Source organism: Hermetia illucens, chromosome 4, assembly GCF_905115235.1.
Source record: "Hermetia illucens chromosome 4, iHerIll2.2.curated.20191125, whole genome shotgun sequence".
Lineage (NCBI taxonomy): Eukaryota > Metazoa > Arthropoda > Insecta > Diptera > Stratiomyidae > Hermetia > Hermetia illucens.
Window position 1 is genome coordinate 109,657,371 of NC_051852.1, and position 19,645 is coordinate 109,677,015.

Below are 19,645 nucleotides of genomic sequence, written 5' to 3' on the forward strand. Positions count from 1 at the left end.
TTTTAAAGGAGGATCGGTGAATTTATGTTGTACAGCTCCAAAAAAGACCGTCACAATTGCGAAAGGTGGACCAAATTAAAGAGCAATATTCAAGGATGTTTCTAACGAGGGACTTGAAAACTGCACCAGGGAATCTAAGTTGGATTTCAATGGAGAACAGCCAAGCGGAGACAAAACAGAGTCAAATAATTTGAGGTCGCTTGCGTATATTAAACGCGGACAGATGAGAAAGGAAGGATTATCATTAATAAGAACTATAAATAAAAGGTCCCTCATATAGGACTGTGAGTGTGTCCGGATGGCTCAAGTGGTTAGAGCGCTGGGTTGTCGTAGCAGAAGGTCGCGGTTTAAATCTCACTGGTGGCAAAGGGATTTGTTATCGTCGACTCAGGTGTGAATGAGTACCTGAGTCAAATCAGGGTTATAATCTCGGGCGAGCGCAATGCTGACCACATTGCCTCCTAGTCTACCGTTGTGGTTTTGAATGAAGTGCTCTAACACATTTCAAGGCCCTGATCCAACATGGATTGTTGCGCCAACGATTATTATTATTATTAAGTAATATAATCGAGAATACATTACGAATTACAATTACTTGTTATTCGAACTAAACTTGAAAATCTGTAGGGACAACCTAATATAATAATACATAAAGCTGGACCAGGGAAGTGTACCCGATCTAAGTTCCCATACCATTCTACCATATACTTCTCTATCTCGAGAGCTCCCCGCTTCCTTTTCTTTATTCAAAGGAAATATAGATGAAATAAAAGTGTTGAAACAACAAATGAAAACTTTTATTCGTAAAAAAAAACAAAGAGTTTACTGAAAATTTCCACTCCATTCTTCCTGTTCTTTGGAAAACTTGCATTGCAAGAAAAAAGACCATTCAAAAAGAAAAGAATTCCAAGAAATTTAGTCTGTTAAAGAATGAAAAGGGAAAGATTAATCCGTTTGAACTCACAAAACTATGCAATTGGATTAAACATTTTTTCATAAGCTGCAAGTATTACCTTTGACGTCCATAGATAATGCCACTTTAAAATATATATACTTGTTTGTACACTGCTGCAAATGTTTTTAGCTTCACCCTTATTCTTGGCCAGAGTTATGAAAATATTAAGCAAGAAGTATTTTAACCAAATCAAAGAAATTGTGGGCATAAGTCATCATTTAAAGATTAAAGCCGCTGATAATATCGTGCGCATTTAAGAAGGAACGGTCAACACAGTTTTAAAAGATCTTTTGTGCCTTAAAGGTGTTAAATAGGGGTTGGGTGCAAAAAATGTGATTGCCTTTGGAAAATAGCGTCCCATGAAGATTTCGGATCTATACATTCGACTTCCAAAAAAACGCGCAATCATGATTCCTAATTTTGGTGTTGTACTTCTGAGCTGTCCTAAGTATATACATATATATAAAAAAAAGGAGATCCTTTTCTAAATGAGAGATAAGATATTTGTACATATATCTATGTTTCAAGAGCCAGTTCACCAGTGCTTCTTACATTATCATCTATTGTATTAAGTACTGAGAAAGTCGCACCTCTTACAAGCGGGGTTGGCTCATCGTGATCGGTTGCGCCATTTGGCTCTATCGAATGCCTGCTCTGAGTGCAATCTCGAGGCTTTTAAATCCCCATCCAGCGTATCAAGCCACCGTTGTTTAGATCTGCCTTTTGGTCGTTTACCATCGACTTCGATGTTCAGACCAATCTTGGCAAGTGAATTCTCGTTAGCACGAATTGCGTGACCATACCATCGAAGGCGCCTTCCTCGCAACTTTTCCACGATCGGTGCACCCCACCCGGATATCCTCATTTCGGATGTGATCAAAACGTGCGACGCCACTAGTCCAACGTAACAAGACGCACTTCATTGTCTTTTATAGTTGGCCAACACTCAGAACCATAGAGAGCGACAGGACGGATAACATTGTGGTAAATTGAGGAAGAATGCAACTGTCTTATTAAATATCGATATATGGACAAATACATCGAATCTGTCCCTAATTAAAAAAACGATCTTCCCCTTTCCCGACCAATCATACACATGTAAAAAGTGAAGCAAGGCCGGAAAGACCACCTAAAAGTCGTTCAAAAACAAAGATTATTTGTATAGTTTTATTGATTATTCAGCTAGCTTCTAGGGAATGACAGATATGTGCAGATTAGTAACTCGTAAATTTTTACTCTTTTTAACCGCCTTCTACGACAAGCAGGAGATATTTCCGAGTAAATTCTCAATGACTAGCTCATATGTGCACCCTTCTTCCGAGAATTGTTAATTCTTTACATTTTCATTCTTGGGGTCTTATCATTTCTTCTGGCTATTTACACTTTGGCGTACCTTTCTCCATCCTCCAATCGATTTTGAAAATACATGCAAGTTTTAAACTCAATGACTCTAACACTTGATAAGCCATCGGTTTCTCCTGTTCACTTCTTTGTATAGTTTAGGTTTCCATATAGTTTCTTTATTGCTATTCTTACACGCCACACTTCCATTTTATTTTCAATGGGAGAGTACTTCAAATTCATTATCCTCACACCTTATATTGTGTAAGTGTTGAGCTTACAGCAGCGAAACAAGCACAAGGAACACAAACTTCCATGACGGCAATGAAATCAAAAGTCTGACTCTACAGGCTAAACCGACTCAATCATCCCCGAAGTCCCAATGTACGCTGGCAAGTGTACCTAGGTTGTCAGGTTCGTGCTGTCTTTACCATTAATTAACGTTTCCTTTTACCTCCAATTTTTTGCCGACACTTTTAAAGGCTTTGCAGTATACAACCCTGTATTCTTGTGTCATTTTAAAGTTTCGTTCTACCATTTTGCAGCCTTCCAGATGGCTTCTTTCTGCGGTTTTGACATTTTGAGCCGTCTGCCAATCATTCTAGGTAAATATTCGATTTACTGTTATAAAATTTATGTGTCGCGTTTAATTGCCATTACTTTGAATTTTCCTGAATTGCCTCTGACCCCACTCATAATTTGTCAAGGTAATTTACCCCAAAAGACATAGTATATTAGGCGTATTCATATGACTCGCAGGATTATCATTAAAGTGCGTTATTTCTGAGACCGTTATTTTGTTTAATATATTCATATTGATTATTGTTGACCCATAAAATGTCCCTTTTTGTGAAAATGTCTACTTCTTTGCCAAAAAACAAAATCTTTGGCGGGAAGTTAAATTTGACAATTTTCATGGGTAACCGTTGGTTACTGAAACCTGCTATTTTTACAAAAAGTGAGTTTAGACCAATATTTTTCAGAAAAACATTTATCCGTTTTTGCAGCTTGTCGCCCTGATGATGTCTAGGCAACTTAATGACACGATGAGAAATGAAATAAACATTTTTCATAAAAATTTAGGGCTAAACACACTCGTAAAAAAATAACATTTATGTTTACAATCTAAAGCAAAAAATCATGGGTTGACTCAGGTCAACTGTCATCATCTCGATCAAAATGCAATATCCAAGAAAGAAAGTAATGCTTTCTAACTGGTGGGATCAGGAGAGGGTCATATACTTCCAGCTTTTAAACCCTGATCAAACGATCGATTGCTCGATTTGAATCGAATATTCTAGTACGAACTACCAGAATGACGAATAGACATGGGAAAACCATTTGACAATGCTTGAACACATGTCATCAAATGTGTCCAGGAAACCTTGGAAGCGCTTACGCACTTACATATTATTCAGAGACTTTCAGAGCAACATTCCAATTCAAAAGATGAGGAATTCTTTAAAGAGATATCGATAATTTAGTTGAAAGAAACACTAATGACGGAAGATATTTTTAATAAAGAAAATTCGTTTAATATACATTACATAGAAATTAACTTTTGTCGAAAAATTCCGCAAAACATATGCTTACTAAACGCATCCCATCCCTTAAGTTTAATCGATCATGGTGAAGACCCAGATTTGGAAATTTTAATATAATAGAATAATGAATAGAATCAATACATTTTTATCTTTGTCTGAATTTACTGCAAACTCAAATATCATTGAATGACAATATCTAAAGATAATAATCTCACATTATATAATATTATTGTTAGAATATATTTTAGGGGAAATACACTATCACAGCCTACAACAAATTGTAATGATTCTCACATTCCCGAGGAGATCTATTGAACTCTCGTGGTAAGTCGATGGTACATTTACAGTCTACGTGATAGTTAAAAGATTCTTGCCACTTAATACCGTTTTGAAATTTTGAATAGATAAATGAGAGCCATGGATCCAAAAATTGGAAGGAAGCACGGTAGTGTAGGACAAATTATCAAACTAGTGTAGTATTTTACTTTCATATACTATCAACTAATCCCAAGCCCGTTCCACCACTCACCATGATAGTAAGAGGGAGTTCCATACTACAGTGAAAAAACCGATAATTCGTATTTCCGTTTAATTTGTATAAATTTGCCGGTCCCCAAAATTGATTTTCTTTATTTTACACTCCCAATAATTGGTAATCCCCATATTTCGTACCAAACCGTCAGTCCCTCGACAATACGAATTATCAGAATTCTACCGTACTACAAAAGCGTGTGACCTAAGGCGATCCTAAAAGGAATAGAGAAAGCGTCCAAGTACATAATTTAGCCAGACCTCCTGACAAATGCCGACATGAACATATGGAAAATCCAATATGCTTTTCCAGGTAAGGTAGTGGTTCATGTTGTACATAAAGATTCCAGGGGTAGTTGAAAAGTTATAGAAAAATGGATTCAAATTGAAGACGGTTTTATCGATAGTGGGGCCAAAGTAGTTTCATCTACAATTCTACATTACATCTACTGATTTGATATGATATGGATATGAAATTTATTTATGTATTTCGCTTTCTATGAAATAATCCGCAATTTTCCTACTAAGAGTCTAGATAACATAAGTTACTGTATTTTGCCCAACTAGATTTACCTTCACAGTAATTGTTACCAATTTTTGTTATTTGACAGATAAATATCAAACGAAAGGTAGAAATATGAAGAACAAGTTTACAGAAAAACATGAATTTTGAGTAAGAGAGTAACTCCGCCATGCTATTAACCCAAGCCCAGGTAAAGGAGGAGGGTTTGAGGCAACGTACTCTGTACTATGCTCAGTAAAACAAAAATAAAATGCTGAGATCAGGAAAAGAGATAGAGTATATTTGGAGTTATTCTACTATGCTAAATCCTACCTGATCTTTCTTGGTGACAGGCCCCGCGATAGGTTGACCAAGAAAATGCATACAATGTCGTTATAAACATGATGATCGGACGAGCCGACCCCGCTTATGAACGAGACAAAGGCTGAAGAAAAAGAAGATGAATTAAAGAGAGTGAAGATGGAGGAGTGTATTGATCAGGAATATTCAGCCCCTTGAAGCATATATTGCGTAGTAGTTATAGAGTAGGGCAAGTTTCCCAGAAAATTTGGACCCGTTCATTGATTTGACCACTTTAGCTAAGAGTCCATTGCACTCCCACCTAAACACTATATTTGTCCATTGATGGACTTGGAAAATATCAACATCATCACAAAATTATTAACAAAAATGGGGCGAGCAAGTATTGGCCACTTAATGTACATAAAAGACGCATTACATTACAAATGCTTAATTGTTATTAATTTGGACATTTATAAATTTGACCTTTTGGGAATCATGTGGGGGCGATAGAAGGGAAGGTTTGAATTAACTCCCGAATAAATGTATCAGAGTGTAAACTTACTGTATGGTTGGTTGATACATTCTGGTTATTTAAAGAATAGCCACCTTCGACCGAGATATATACGCAAAGATTCAGTAAAAATGATATTCACCAAAATATGTATGTAACGCTAGCAATTTGAAAAAGATTAAAAGTACGTAAACTCGTTACGAAAGAAAAGTTTTGGTGCTGATACTAGTTCGAAACTCCTTATCGCGATGAGTATTTGTTTATCAAGGACCGCTAAATCGGTTGTGATACACTGAAAAAGTACCATTTGTAATGTTCTGGCGATCATTTCAATCTGAAAATTCGCCGGAATGGAGATTCAATTTCTTGTAGGTGAACAAATTAGCAGATATGCATATTTTCATGTTCAGTAACGTATCACAATGTCCACTGCTGAACTTATTCATACACTAGAGAGGAAAACTAAATATTTACCCAAGCTAGTTCCATGCTTCCAAATTGTATTCAAATAGCGACACAAAACTAATAATTTCAATTTCACTTCATATTTGTTCACTGCTTCCATGCCACTCTTACATTGAAATCACAACAAAGGAGTCCACACCGTAATCACCGCCATTGTGCGAGTAAATTACTCAATTAAATATTAAAATCAATTAAACAGATTATCATGGACATTCCTCTCTATTTACTCTTTAAATGAAATGTAATTTGTGAAAAATATTCGCTGATGACCACTTTATCAACACTTTCCGCACATTCCAGACATGGCAAAGTCCAAAGCGTATCGAAGGTCGCGAGCACGCAGTCAATTAATCAATTCATTGAATGCCTGAGCCGAAACAATGATTTCGCCAATAGTGGAGCGCGAGTAGGCCCAGAGTTTTCACATATCACATACCCACTCGCAAGGCAAGGTATCTCGGTCACAGGAAAACACCGTCGAGTATCGCTGAGCACGTATCACTAAATAACCCGCGGGGAAAGTGCCGCGACGTGGCCGAGAAGCCAGTGACAAAGTGGTACCGCGCCGAATGAAGACGCACAACTGCCCTCCACCAAATTGGACTGGATTCCCTGACTGAGTCAGCTGAGCCAGCGTTTGCGTGTAGCCATTCCAACCATTTTAATGCCACCGAATTGCACAATCAGCGACCCATTAGGAAAAACACGTTCTGCTCAGTTGTCCACACACGGGAACGATGGCGTATCACTTGGCCTGTCTTCACTGTTGAATATCTGAAGGAAGAAATTTGAGCCACGAACCTCAGAGCTGGAGGCAGTCAGGCGCAAAAGTACTCGCCAAGAATTACGGAAGAAGAACGATGGAATGACTGCGTGGAAATTCCACTGGGGACATGTGTATACTAACAAAGGCGTCGGCATGTGACCTTTCTCACCTTTCTACCTGAACAGGTCTTCTGTTGTTGTTTGATTTGTTCTCAGGGAGCCCAGGTAAACACCTGGAAGGGGAAAGATATTAGGAAAAACAAGGTCACATGCGAGAGGAATTTCCCATAAGTAAGATAACGATTCATAATGGACGGAGAAATGCTCTCGTCCTTCGGAAAAATTTTCTACCCTCTTTATGCTTTGTCATCCTTCTCTGATTGTTTGATTTGTATTCCAATAACTATGATTGAATTTTATGGAAGGAGTTAGGGACGATTGGGTGTATCCTGGTCCTCATGTGTATCATCTGTTGCTGCCCCAGATATTTTCCTGCTTTAAAAGTTTTCGAAGCAAATTAATTTGATCAGGGTTCAGGGAATAAATATGGACAAAGGATTTCATTTTCAATTGAGGGAATAAATATGGATAAAGGATTTCATTTTTAGCCAGTGATGGTATTTGATCAATAAAACTTGGAGAAAATTACCCCTGGATTCCCAAGGCAAATATGGCATGACTTGCCTTGTAGTACCTAACGCAATCATTTATATTAAAATTAACACCTGATCCTACTCAATTTACCCTGAAGGAAAAGTTCCTGTTTACTTGGAAGGAGAAAGCCAGAAAATAGCTTAAACTTTAATGCCAAAGCTACACGTATTTATAAACAAGCGATCAAAAAACGTGTAGGCTTTCTGGGAAATAAGTTTGCATAAAGGATATTGGTGGAGTAAGTACGCACGAAAAAGTAATTCAAATCACCTTATGCGCTCATCATCTTCCTACGACCGGACTTAATTTGGGAAATTAGTAATTTGCTCAGGCTTTTCGAAAAATTTACATCCCTCCTCTATTATTTTAAGTAATTTATTTGCCTATCCTGTTAGGACAGCATGATTCATTGTGTACATGAACAAAAATGGAGAAATCATTATTTGCCATTAAGTTCCGGCGTAAATTCAAAAGAAAATATGTGGATAATAGAAGTAGCAAGTAAATTAGCTTCACTGCAGATGAACACACCTGGTCAGGATTACAAAATGTAGAAAAAATAAGTCGGGAAACCCGAAGTTGAACGCTTTAGGTATGGAAGGTTTTGTATATTTCTTTTATAAAAACCTTTGAGTGTGCATTTGGTCCATTAGTATGTAGCATGTAATATATGCATGTATTATGTGAAAATATCCACTTCAAGTGACATTGACATTCAAAGTCTTGAAATTGCAAAGAAGCAATAACTTTGACCTATTATAAGGTTGTTAGTAATAGTGCGATTTCCATCAAACTTGGTAGGATCGTGGTCTATGTTGTAGCCTACAATGCAGCAATTTTATGGTACTACCATGAACTTAAGGGGGTTTTCCAGCCAATTACTAAAATTATAGTAATATACTATTATTAACTTTATTTGAACAGATGTCGGTATGTAGGGTATTTCGGAGCTTAGGCATCATATAGTAGCAACCTTTTGGTTTTTTTTTCAAATTTTTCTGTTGTTTTTTTCTGAAAATGGCTCCGTTAAAGAAATGATTACTTTCAACCCCTCGCATCTCCCACCTTTCCAACAAATGTCAAAACTAGGACCGACCTAGCAAAGTACTAACCAAGACCTTTCATTTGATACCCCACTTAACTATATTTGATGAAACAAAATGTACACCCTCCTTTTGTATGTGTGGGGACCCCCTTAAATTTCATGTAGAATTATGTAACTCACTGCATGCATGAGTGTTCACAGTTCCCACCTTTCCACCAAATTTGGTGTGAATGTCTACAACCGTTTCCGAGAAAAACGCGTGCGACAGACAGACAGACAGTAAACCGATTTAATAAGGTTTCGTTTTACACAAAACCTTAAACATGAGGCATTGGTAAATTCACTCCAATATATCGTGAAACCTTTGGAAGATAAATATCCAACCATAATGTTTTTTATCCGATTAATAGGGATGAATACAAGTTAGCGGACTAAAAGGATTCAATTTTCAGAATCTTGTTAGTATTGAAGGAGTTTGGTTATTTCAAATTCGAGTTAAAATCTTTAGTGTTTCTGCCATTATTTGCATTTCGATTTGGCTGTGGGTTAATACTCCACAGCACAGGGGAGACCTTCTTGGAGCTTGGCTTGAGGGTGCACTTATTTCACCAATTGCAAGTTAGCCAAAGACAACAGAGGGCCTTGAATTGGATATAAATGTCAGCTATGCACTTGCACTTTTCGTATGAAATGAGATAGAGCTGGGTTCTTAGGTCTTCACTCCCTGTTCTTGGAGATTGAAGTAACCCTTTAGGAAAGCATCTATTAAAATTCCCTTTTTATTCTTGCACTGTGACGAATTTTAAAAAAAATACATACATTTGTATGAATTCTATCTAGGATTCATGCTGACATTGTTCGTAGAAATTAGAGACTTTTGATGCAGAAGAGGTCATAATGTCGTATAAGAGCAACTCAAATCAGTTCAGTGGAACACCTGAAAGGTGATTTGATCAGCAAATTCGGGACACTGATTGTCGCGATAGATTCTGCCATATTTACGATGTTTGGTCATATGATAGAGAGACATCATGAATATGCCAAAATTGATGGCATTATCAATCATAGTACATGGCTCAAATGTAAAGGGTTTGAAATTTTACTGACCCACTGACTATGGTTTCGCTCAGAACAATGGACAATACTATGGTAATTTTTTTAAAAACTTATATTATATTAAAAATGAGAGAGACATGTTCTGCAAAACTTATACAGTGCCTCATCACCAGTGCGAAGTATACTGACTGACAATGACTATCAATCAGAATGTCATCATTATTAGATTGAAGAATTGTCGCTCTGTTATACTGAAGGCTAATGGAAGGAGCAAGAACGTGATGGTGTGGTTTGTTCCCATCATTCGATGAGACCTTACCTTTGTACGTATACTGCACACTATATGTGTATGTAATCATAATTTCTTCATCGAGCAGTGCCTCATATTCGGTATGTCGATAAGCGGCATTTCCTTGAATCACTCACTTAGCACAATTCCTATGCAGCGAGGAGTCGTTCTATAGCGACCTCCGTATGAGGTTACGCTTGGAGCCAACTCCAAGCGGGAACCTCAAATGGATTGACTGACTCAATTCGTAGGCAGTTGCTACGGGTTAGTATGCTAAAACAATGGATTATTAACCCTTACTACCCTTTATACACAAGTCCCGTTTTGACTGATTAAAACAAGCATCTATTCAAATGCATAAAACAATGCGAATAAGCAACACGTAGCAAACCATAGTTTATTGTTTAAAATATAATCACTATCGTTATCCAGAACCTTTGACAAAATCGATGCCATTTTCCCAGGAGGTAGGCGATTGAGTTCGTAAAGCCATTTTCCACATAGTAAAAGGTTTCCGATTTTCTTTCCGAAAAGTACTGCTTTCACGCTCACTATGAATAGGACTATGACTACTATGACCCCTCCAGGAGTTAGCACGTCATATTTGCCGTGTACGACTTGATGTTGTCGCGTAGGAAGGCGTTTTAAAGCGCTTGGGCAGCTTTTCTACGGCAACATCGATCAATTTATGATGTTACATTATATAGATATTGGCATTGATCACAGAATTGCCATTGAGCAGATCCAAGTACAACATTTCTTACGAATCTCAAAACACTCAAACAAGCATTTGCATGTCACCTTTACAGAAGATTCAAGATTTATCGATTATTACTGAGCCCCAACAATTTTCTCTACATGAGTGCAAAAGCAAACTTCCAAAGATGATGACATGAACTGGATGATGTCTTTCAGGGTCTAGATATCCATCTTGATAAAACTTTCCAGTAGTCCACAAAGTGTGGGTGTCGGCCGATAGCGTAATAAGCATGTCAAAGTATCAACTACAAATTCAGGGTCCTTGGTGATGCTGGAACTGAGGACACAAAACGTTTTCATTGAAATTGACTGGAGTGAGATCTTCGGAGGAACGATTTCCCGGTTTTCGACATTGAAATATCGAATTTCGATGACCTTGGATATTGCTGACATCTATTTTAGCTTCAGTGTATATCTTTGCAAGACTGGCGAGGATGGGGGGAGTCCCTTCAAGCGCGAATAGATATTTCAAGAACGAAGGGGGCCGAAGATCGGTTGCTAAATATATTGTTCTATCCACCAATGCATTCCAAGTTTGTCTCCACTTAATGCCACAACCAGAGTTGCATTATGCAGGGCCCCTGTAATATTCTGAATACTGTTGCGCTTTGGCCCTAAGAAAATTCCGAATCCGTAGAAAACCAGCTCTTTCTCTCCTCCTAATTCCAAGTTTGAGTAATTTAAAAGGATACCGTCTTGTCATTGCAAGTATTGTTTCCAATTCCTACCCCAATTCTTCTTCACATGAGTACAACTTACCATCCTGAAGAGTGTTTGTAGCTATAACCGTTGCTATTTTTTGCGGTATCTACCACGGTCATTTGGTAAAAGTAAGATATTTCGTAGTGCATTTAATATTCGCAAAGACAATTCCTTGGTTACATCAGTAGTGTGTTACCAAAGCTGTTTTTCCTCCGAGTAGCTGTTGACAAAAGCAACAAGATGAATGCGCCACCGCTAAGAACCTAAAACTTTGATCCTAATTGACTCAATTTGATGTATTCCTTACATCGATACATTATCATCCAGCCAGTCGTGAATACTATGATGTCTACAGTGAGATCACTTCAAGAAAATTAGACTGCCGATTTGAGAAGCTTCCTGGCTATCAACTAACCAACTAGCCATTGTCTCTTCAGCAGAGTTTAAAAGATGTATAAGACAATAAGAAGATGGTTCCTCTGAAAGTTTGTCAGCTTTAGGCACCAACACGAGCTCCCGTTATTCGCTTTATGCTGGGAAGATTTCGTCTGCAATGCATGCTTTGGACAACTTGGTCAGATATAGACCTTTTTTATACCGAAAGCTTAGTCTTATTAACTTTACCTTACAGACCCAAAGTTTTGCTTAGCCATATTCTACTGCAAATTTAGGGTAGATCTTTTCTGATTGCTGCGGTTCCGACTACAAGTCTCTTATAGCAGTCACCACCACTCCCTTGTTGAGGGAACAACCTTTGAATAATGATTAGGTAAGTGGATGTGATTCCCAGACTAAGCCGTGTATTTTCAAGAGTCTCCAATACATTTACTTTTAGCTTCTTTGCAGGATTAATCCTTTTCAATCAGCCATTATAGATATATTGCCATCGTGCACATTTTGTTCTGTAGAAGGCTCACTTTGCGGGTGTATCGGATTTATCCATATCCCGGCAATAGTTTTCTTTGTCCATCTTTTACCGTGAGTAGCTCGACGGTCTCCCCATTTTGAATCTTATGAATTTCCTACAGGCTCCCTCCCTAGTTTGAATAAAACTGTTTGGTGGACACTGTGGATAATCCTCCCTAAACTACTAAGCCATGTTATGTTCCCACACAACAATAATAAAAGTCACTCCCACAACTGAGGCAAACTCACGTTTTCACTACTTATTTATACCATTTTCGTCGTCCAAGTATCATGTCCAACTGCGCAAAATCTAATAATGAGCTGCGCTTCCTTGGATTGTCTTGATTATTAGTAATCATGGGGGTTCGACGGCAAGCCAAAACGTGCTCCTGAACTCTTTCAACTACACACATTTACCCCGCCTAATAAGACTGACACAAAACTACCGCTTTCCGGTGCGAAATCGGTGATCCCGACATCATTGTAAAGATTCCTGCAGAGTTCATTTGAGAAGTGGTCTGGAAATGCAAATCCTGAACGACTTTTCAAAGGTTTGGGGTCGGATTAATTTTATCTTTCCATTCGATATCGCTTTCAGAGAACAGCGAATTATAGTATAATATGCAAAACAGTTGAGACTACATGTGTAGTTCCCAATTTTGGACGAGAAAACACCTAAAACCTAAAATTTGGAAGCTCTAAGGGGTTTAATTAATTTTATTTGATGTCCACACTCAAATTTAAGCGTATATTTCTATAATAGTAATACAAAGTCACCAACATATTCCGGGTTACAATCCTTCATGCGAATCGTCAACCAACTCCCACTGTTGTTACACCATTGGCTTTTATATATTAACTTTTTCTAGAAAATGCATTAAAAAGTACGCTTGAGTTATTGCGATATGTAGGAGTCTGCAAACATTCCAAAAACATGAACATTCTTCAATTCCATCTCCATTCATCCTTGAACGGGAAATTGAACACATGATCGCCCACAAATGTCAATTATTTTCTATGCAAATAATATTTTCATGTTATCTTTTTATTTTTTAAAAAGATACAAAAAATGAAAGATAAACTTCAGAAAGAAATGTTTACATTATGAGAGCATTTTAAGTGAGGGCACTGTTTTGTATAGCGAAAATAATCACTTTAACCTAGTATTGAAAATGGGAGAGCAGCAAAGTACTTTCTGCCCTGTGGCATTTAAACATTGCAATTAAGATAAAACCAGTTGGTGAATTTTCAATGCTGTTTATGTCCATTGCTCACTTCAATTTTTTTCCATTGCTAAGTCGCTTACGGGCACTATATCGCCGACAACTACTTGTAAAATTTGAAATGTCGATACTTTTCTTCTACTTTCAGATAGCTGTGAAGTAGCTGAGCAGGTTTTTGTATTTCTTGTCAGCTGGGATTACGATTAAAGCCACACTACGTGCATATGTTCATATAAATCTTTAAATGTTCGAAGTAGTTGGATACAAATTTCAACTACAACTTCTCCAACCAATTTTCAGCTCTATTTCGGAAATCCAGGGAAAAAGATACTTTTTGACTACTATTATAGTAGAATTCCCAATTACTTACAAAACTTCAAAATTAGATAAATATTCAGGCTTGGAAACTAACTTTGATTGCAGCGCAATGACGGAATGCTTACCTCCCCTAAGTGTTGGATATATTTATTTCCCTCCTTTCTCATTAAAATGTGAGCTGATCCGCAATACGTCACAAGTTTCAACCGCTCCAACATTTTCTGATTTGTCATGCACTAAATTACCTCCAAAATCGAGTCATACGAACAATACGTGTCTACCTCAACAGTACTCGGGCTTTTATCTTTTGAATTATGATAGCGGGTAGTCGACTTTTTGTCTGGCAGTTTTATCGAAGTGCCATGTCGAAATGAGGAGTATGGGGAGTATTGATTAATGAAGGAATGACTTCAATTAGATAAGATTGATGGATTGTTAATCGTCGTTTATTTATACTCAAAGTTAATGCTATCAAAGAAATTTCGGCCTCGTTTATTTAAAAGGAAAGCGTGATAATGACTTGGGGGTTCATCAGATCTCCTCAATGTAAATGAATCAACTGAAAAGCTTTAGATAAGTGAAATAAGACTTTTTCGGCGTAGAAAACCAGTCTTTCCTTGGTAACAAAGTCGCTTTCATCCGGAATTATATTTTCTGAGTAACGTGCGACAATTGGGGTAGTGCCTGTGTCGCCTTGGATGTAGGTTAAACCGGAAATTACCTCTATTTTTTTCATTAGATATGTTTATCGTGCTTTCAACAGACACCCAAGTGATTTTGTAGATGATAGATAAGAAATCATATCATATATTGGAAAATATTTTTGTATCCCATAGAGAGATCCGAATTTGAAACCTCTCTGTAAAGATCGGATGTATCGTCTACACTTTTCCATTTGTCAAATAATTCTGAACTTGAGACTTAGACATTGGAAAGTGAATTTTCAATTGAAAATATACACAATTTAGCTGTGATTCTATTTGGTATCATCATACATTTACTATCCTATCAAAGGAGTCGGCACAACTGTCGACATAATATTTGATAAAATAACTTTACTGATTGGATTGCCAAATAAATATATCAGGTATCTTTTCCTGTAAGGGAACATTTGAGGTACTTGGTTGTATTTTACTTCGAGGAGAAATATTGCAAATGTGTAAAACAAAACCTTATTAAAATCGGTTCACTGTCATATTCACATTTTTCAGAAACCGTTCCGTTTCGAAATTCGTTGAGAATATTGGAACTGTGAACACTCACGCATACAATGAGTAACGTTGAGTTTAGTCGGTGGGAGAGCAAGCATTTTTTAACCGAATATATAATATGATATGAAAAGTCTCCAGTAGCACTTTCCTAAGACAGTCTAAATTCTAACATTAGTTGTAAACGGGAGGAGTGGAAAAGTTAAAAACATTATGCTCTCAAATCAGGGGCCTATTCTGAGAAACTATCAAACTGAATAATCTGAAAAAAATATTGATGATGCCGCTATATGACATTTTGGCCTCAAAATACTTTCTAATCCGATATCTACTCAAATGGAGTTCATAATAGTAGTTTATCCTAGAAGTACAAAATCATTTGGTGAAATAACTCATGATATGGAGGATAATACTGGAAAGTTATAGTAGTTCAGATTTCACATAAATTTAATGCAACCAGATTTCAAAGCTCCGTCAAAGAGGATCCTAAACCCGCTTGGGAAAGGAGAAGAAACGCGTCACTATATTCACTATTAATCTATTACATCTTTACACTGAGATATGGCTCTTCTTTGAGTACGCATATCGTAAAATGTTGCTTAAAGGAATCGAAATTTGTTGTCTAGCGACCTGCATATTTTATCACTTCCTTTCCAGTGAAAAGTCACCCATGCCTTGGTTAGCTGGGTTATGACCTTCAGTGATATAGGCTGAACATTCTGAACCTAAGCAAAGTGAGTGCTGGGACTCTGGATAGCACTTCTCTCCCTCTTTTTCATTGGCACTGTGCTTTTTTACTCTGACAGGCCTAGTGGTAGCAGACGCGAATCCGACGTCGGATTGTTGCCAATAGCTGCTGGAAGGGGCGATCGCAACACCTTGGAGTCGATTTCTGACACGATATTGATGCTAAATTCCGGGCCAAGCTAAAGAGTATCAACGAAGATTCCTCATACAGAGGAGAAAGAGGCTTTCTATGAGCAATGATATACAGTTCAGGAGAGACTAATGTGTTATATGAATGCTAAGACGACCTCTGACACATGTTATGGGGGAACACCAGGAAGGTTCGAGCACAGACCTTATCATAAGGTCAGTTGGGTTTCAGCTAATCAACAGCATATGAGCAAGCAGCGAATTGATCAAATTGCGATCAACAGTAGGTTTGGGAGTTGTATGGTGGATTTGGGTAGCAAGAGAGGCGTTGCTATCGGCCCCAAAAGCTATAATCATCTAATGATCACTTCCCTTCGTTTGCATGTTGCGTACGCTTCCACATCCAAGTTCAATATCAACCGCTTATATGATCTAGCTGCTGTTCGAACTGAGAGAGTTATCTTGCTGAACGAATGGCAGATGGCTTGAAGAATCGGCCTGAGAATATTGATCAAAATTGGGTTCCTGAATCTTTAGCTTTGGCCACGTCCCAGAAAACCTTCATAAAATCTGACTAATTGCCAGATCATGAGAGCTCTGCTATCTCTACGAATGGTAGCGTACCCCGATACAAATCTACGGAAGTTCCACGTAGTGTACGAAGTAATGCAAGGATATTTATTATTACGTTGATTAGGGAAGCAGGAACTGCCGCCAACAACAATGACCTCAGAAGGGAATAACAGTGGGTGTACAACTTTGTTCGATCCGTTTCTAAAAGATGGCTCTAGGTGTTATAGATGGCTGACTTTTGGTGTATCGTGAAATGTCAACATCTGCCAACTAAATATTGCTCAGAAACCTTTGCGCAAAAAGTTTATTGTCCATTACATACAATTTCAAAGACGTAGATAGAAACATTACTCAACCGAAATTCATGTCAATCGCAAAAAGGTTGGAAGTCACTTACTTAACAAGCTATTTAGAAACAACCCTAAGCCGGGGATACATCCAAAATCAAGGAAACTGGGTCAGATACGAGCGGATATCGAAACATATTGAACGACGATTTTGCATGTCCGAAATGTTGTTCAGACGGTACAAAAGAAAATCGTTTCTGATTTGAATAGCCGGAGACGAAAAATATATTCAGTAGGTCAATCTGAAAAGCGAAACATTATATGTAAAGCTCGGTTAACTGGAAACACGAGCGCCGCAACTCAATATTCATGTTGTCAGGGTAATGCTTTGTATTTGGTGAGATTAAAAGGACGTTATCTATTAAGAACTCCTAAAGCCTGGTCAAACCATCACAAAAGACTTCTACAGGCAACATTTGATCCATTTAAAGTAATCTATAGCCGGAAAACCTCCAGAATACCCGACCAAACGCAGGTCCATCGTTCTTCATTATGACAAAACTTGACTTAACGTTGCTGTTCGGGTTCAAATCTATTTGGAAAATAGCGAATAGGTTCTAGTTCACTAGCCTTACAGTCCAAAATTCGCCCCTTCCGACTACCATTTATTTCGATCTATACAAAAAACATTGACTGGAATATGTTCCCCTTCCGAACAGAGTGCCAAAAATGATCTCGATCGATCGACCATCAATGCAATAAAATGGAGTGAAGCCGCTGGGCTTGACTGTCTCCCGGCAACTTACGTCCGACACAAGTTTGAACGAGGGAGTTCATCAGGAGTAGGCACCAGTGCCAGTTCGAAGACCAAAGTGCAGTGGATAACTCACGCATTAAGAAAAGATGACAACCTCATTGCTGATTATACCCTGCAATGGAATTCAGTAAGTCAGAACACAGAACGATAGAGGAGAAGTCGAAATTTTTCGAAAAGTGCTAGGGGAGCCAAAATAACAAACAGGTAACGATGTCGCATAGGGGTGTTTGCACGCTATGCCTCATTTCGGGGTGAATAGTAACTATATACTTTATTAGGAGATTGTGTCGTCGCTAAATAAGTCTACAGCTATTTATCGATGATGCCTTTCATTTCAAATATCTCTCCTCAAATACTGCAAGTGATACCTGATAGCTCTCTTATCGATTCAAGGGTCTTAAGTTTCAATGAATTTGAAAAGAACGCGGTCGGCGTCAATAAGTGATCAGTCTGCTAAATAGGAAGCCTTCCGGACTAACTGAAAGGTGAATAGCGAGAAATCCTAGTTATGCAGATTTCATTAATAATAATAATCCTTGACGAGGCGATCCAATTGGAATGTGTTAGGGCACTTCATTCAAGGCCGTAACGATACACTACAGGACATTGTAGGAGGCAGGGTGGTCAGCATTACGCTCGTCCGTCATTATTACCCTGATTTGACTCAGACGCTTATTCACAGCTGAGTCCACTGGTATCCGCCGTCAAGCCACGATACAAATCTCCCTGCCATCAGTGAAATTTGAACCGCGACCTTCCGTACGACAGTCTAGTGCTCTAACCACTAAGCTATCCTATACAGTTCACAATACGAACTTACATATTACCCCAGCAGTATTGCGCCTGACTTGAAATTCCTCTTTACAAACTGACAAACAATTCTTACAATCCTTCTTTTTGGAAAGCTATTTTATCGTATTCCCCATTTGGTATAATAGTTAAATGCTATTTCAAATAAATCATGCAATGAACTCCCATATCAATATCCATACCCACAATGTTGATTCTATAAAGTATCAATTCAATACACTATTAAATTTCTCTTGATCTCAAGTGCCCTTTCCAAATCTTGATCTTCACTCTAGCAGAAATAATACAATTTCTCCATTCTATAAAAAGATCTCTTCCACACATACTTAACGTTATTGGATATAATGAGCATGTGACACTGCACAAAAGTATCTGACGAACATCATATTCTCGTTTTGCTTAGTGAACTCAACTGCGCATCCCATTATAATAACATTCACATCTGCTACCGGTGCTTGGGCTCGTATTTCTCCATGCAAAAATGCACTTATTAGACCCCGGCTCTATTAAAAGTATGGCAACTAAACCGGTCAACCAACGGAACGAGTTTCAAACAAGTTTAGAAGGAGGAGAGGTTACGCAGACACAACACGTCTTACCCGTTTCCAAGATTGTTCAGAATGGTAACCTGCCAACGGACCAGTTTATCCACTTTTCTTTGCGACCACCTTTCAGATATATTAACCCGGAATACAGAGCCCAGTGGTAGTTATCTAGAGTGATGTACAGTCACGTTTAATTACCACAGGGGAAACAGACGAATCTTATTAATGAGCAATTAACTCAGGCAATCAGATAATAGATAAGAGACGAGTGTGATGTTGAAAGTGAGTTTGCTTGATTATTATTAGGATTGGTATCTGGCCATTGGACCAACTCGCAGATATTTAAATCAATACTGAATTGATACTTGGTCACAAATTGATACGACAACAATATTTTTGGAATTGATATTAATTTCTAGAGTCGTTGCCCTGCGATTTTCTTGGATTATCGTTCTTTGGTTTTCAATAATTCGAGAACTAATTTTCACCCTACTCTAATTCTCCTATTGTAGGCACACAAATTACCCCCTTATGCTGGGAAAGTGTTTAAACAATAATTCAGACAAGAAAATCCGGCAAGTGAATTGGGTCTCATTTCCACATATCATTCTCGCATTCCAACAGATATGGAAAGAGCTTAATTGATTGTGAAATAGGTTT

At 37.9% G+C, this 19,645-nt stretch overlaps 1 protein-coding gene across 4 annotated transcripts in view; it reads right to left on the minus strand.

Moving 5' to 3' along the window:
- The window catches only part of LOC119654644 (lysine-specific demethylase 3A), a 308,568-nt gene that overhangs the window by 31,330 nt on the left and 257,593 nt on the right, over positions 1–19,645 (minus strand). The window contains exon 1 of one of the 4 annotated variants that reach the window (XM_038060125.1): positions 6,162–6,677. The exons of the other annotated variants lie outside the window; for them this stretch is intronic. Within the exon in view, the coding sequence (XP_037916053.1) occupies positions 6,162–6,176 (15 nt within the window). The 5' untranslated portion in view covers positions 6,177–6,677. Of the gene's footprint in view, positions 1–6,161; positions 6,678–19,645 lie in introns of those variants that run through there. 4 annotated transcript variants of the gene reach the window in all.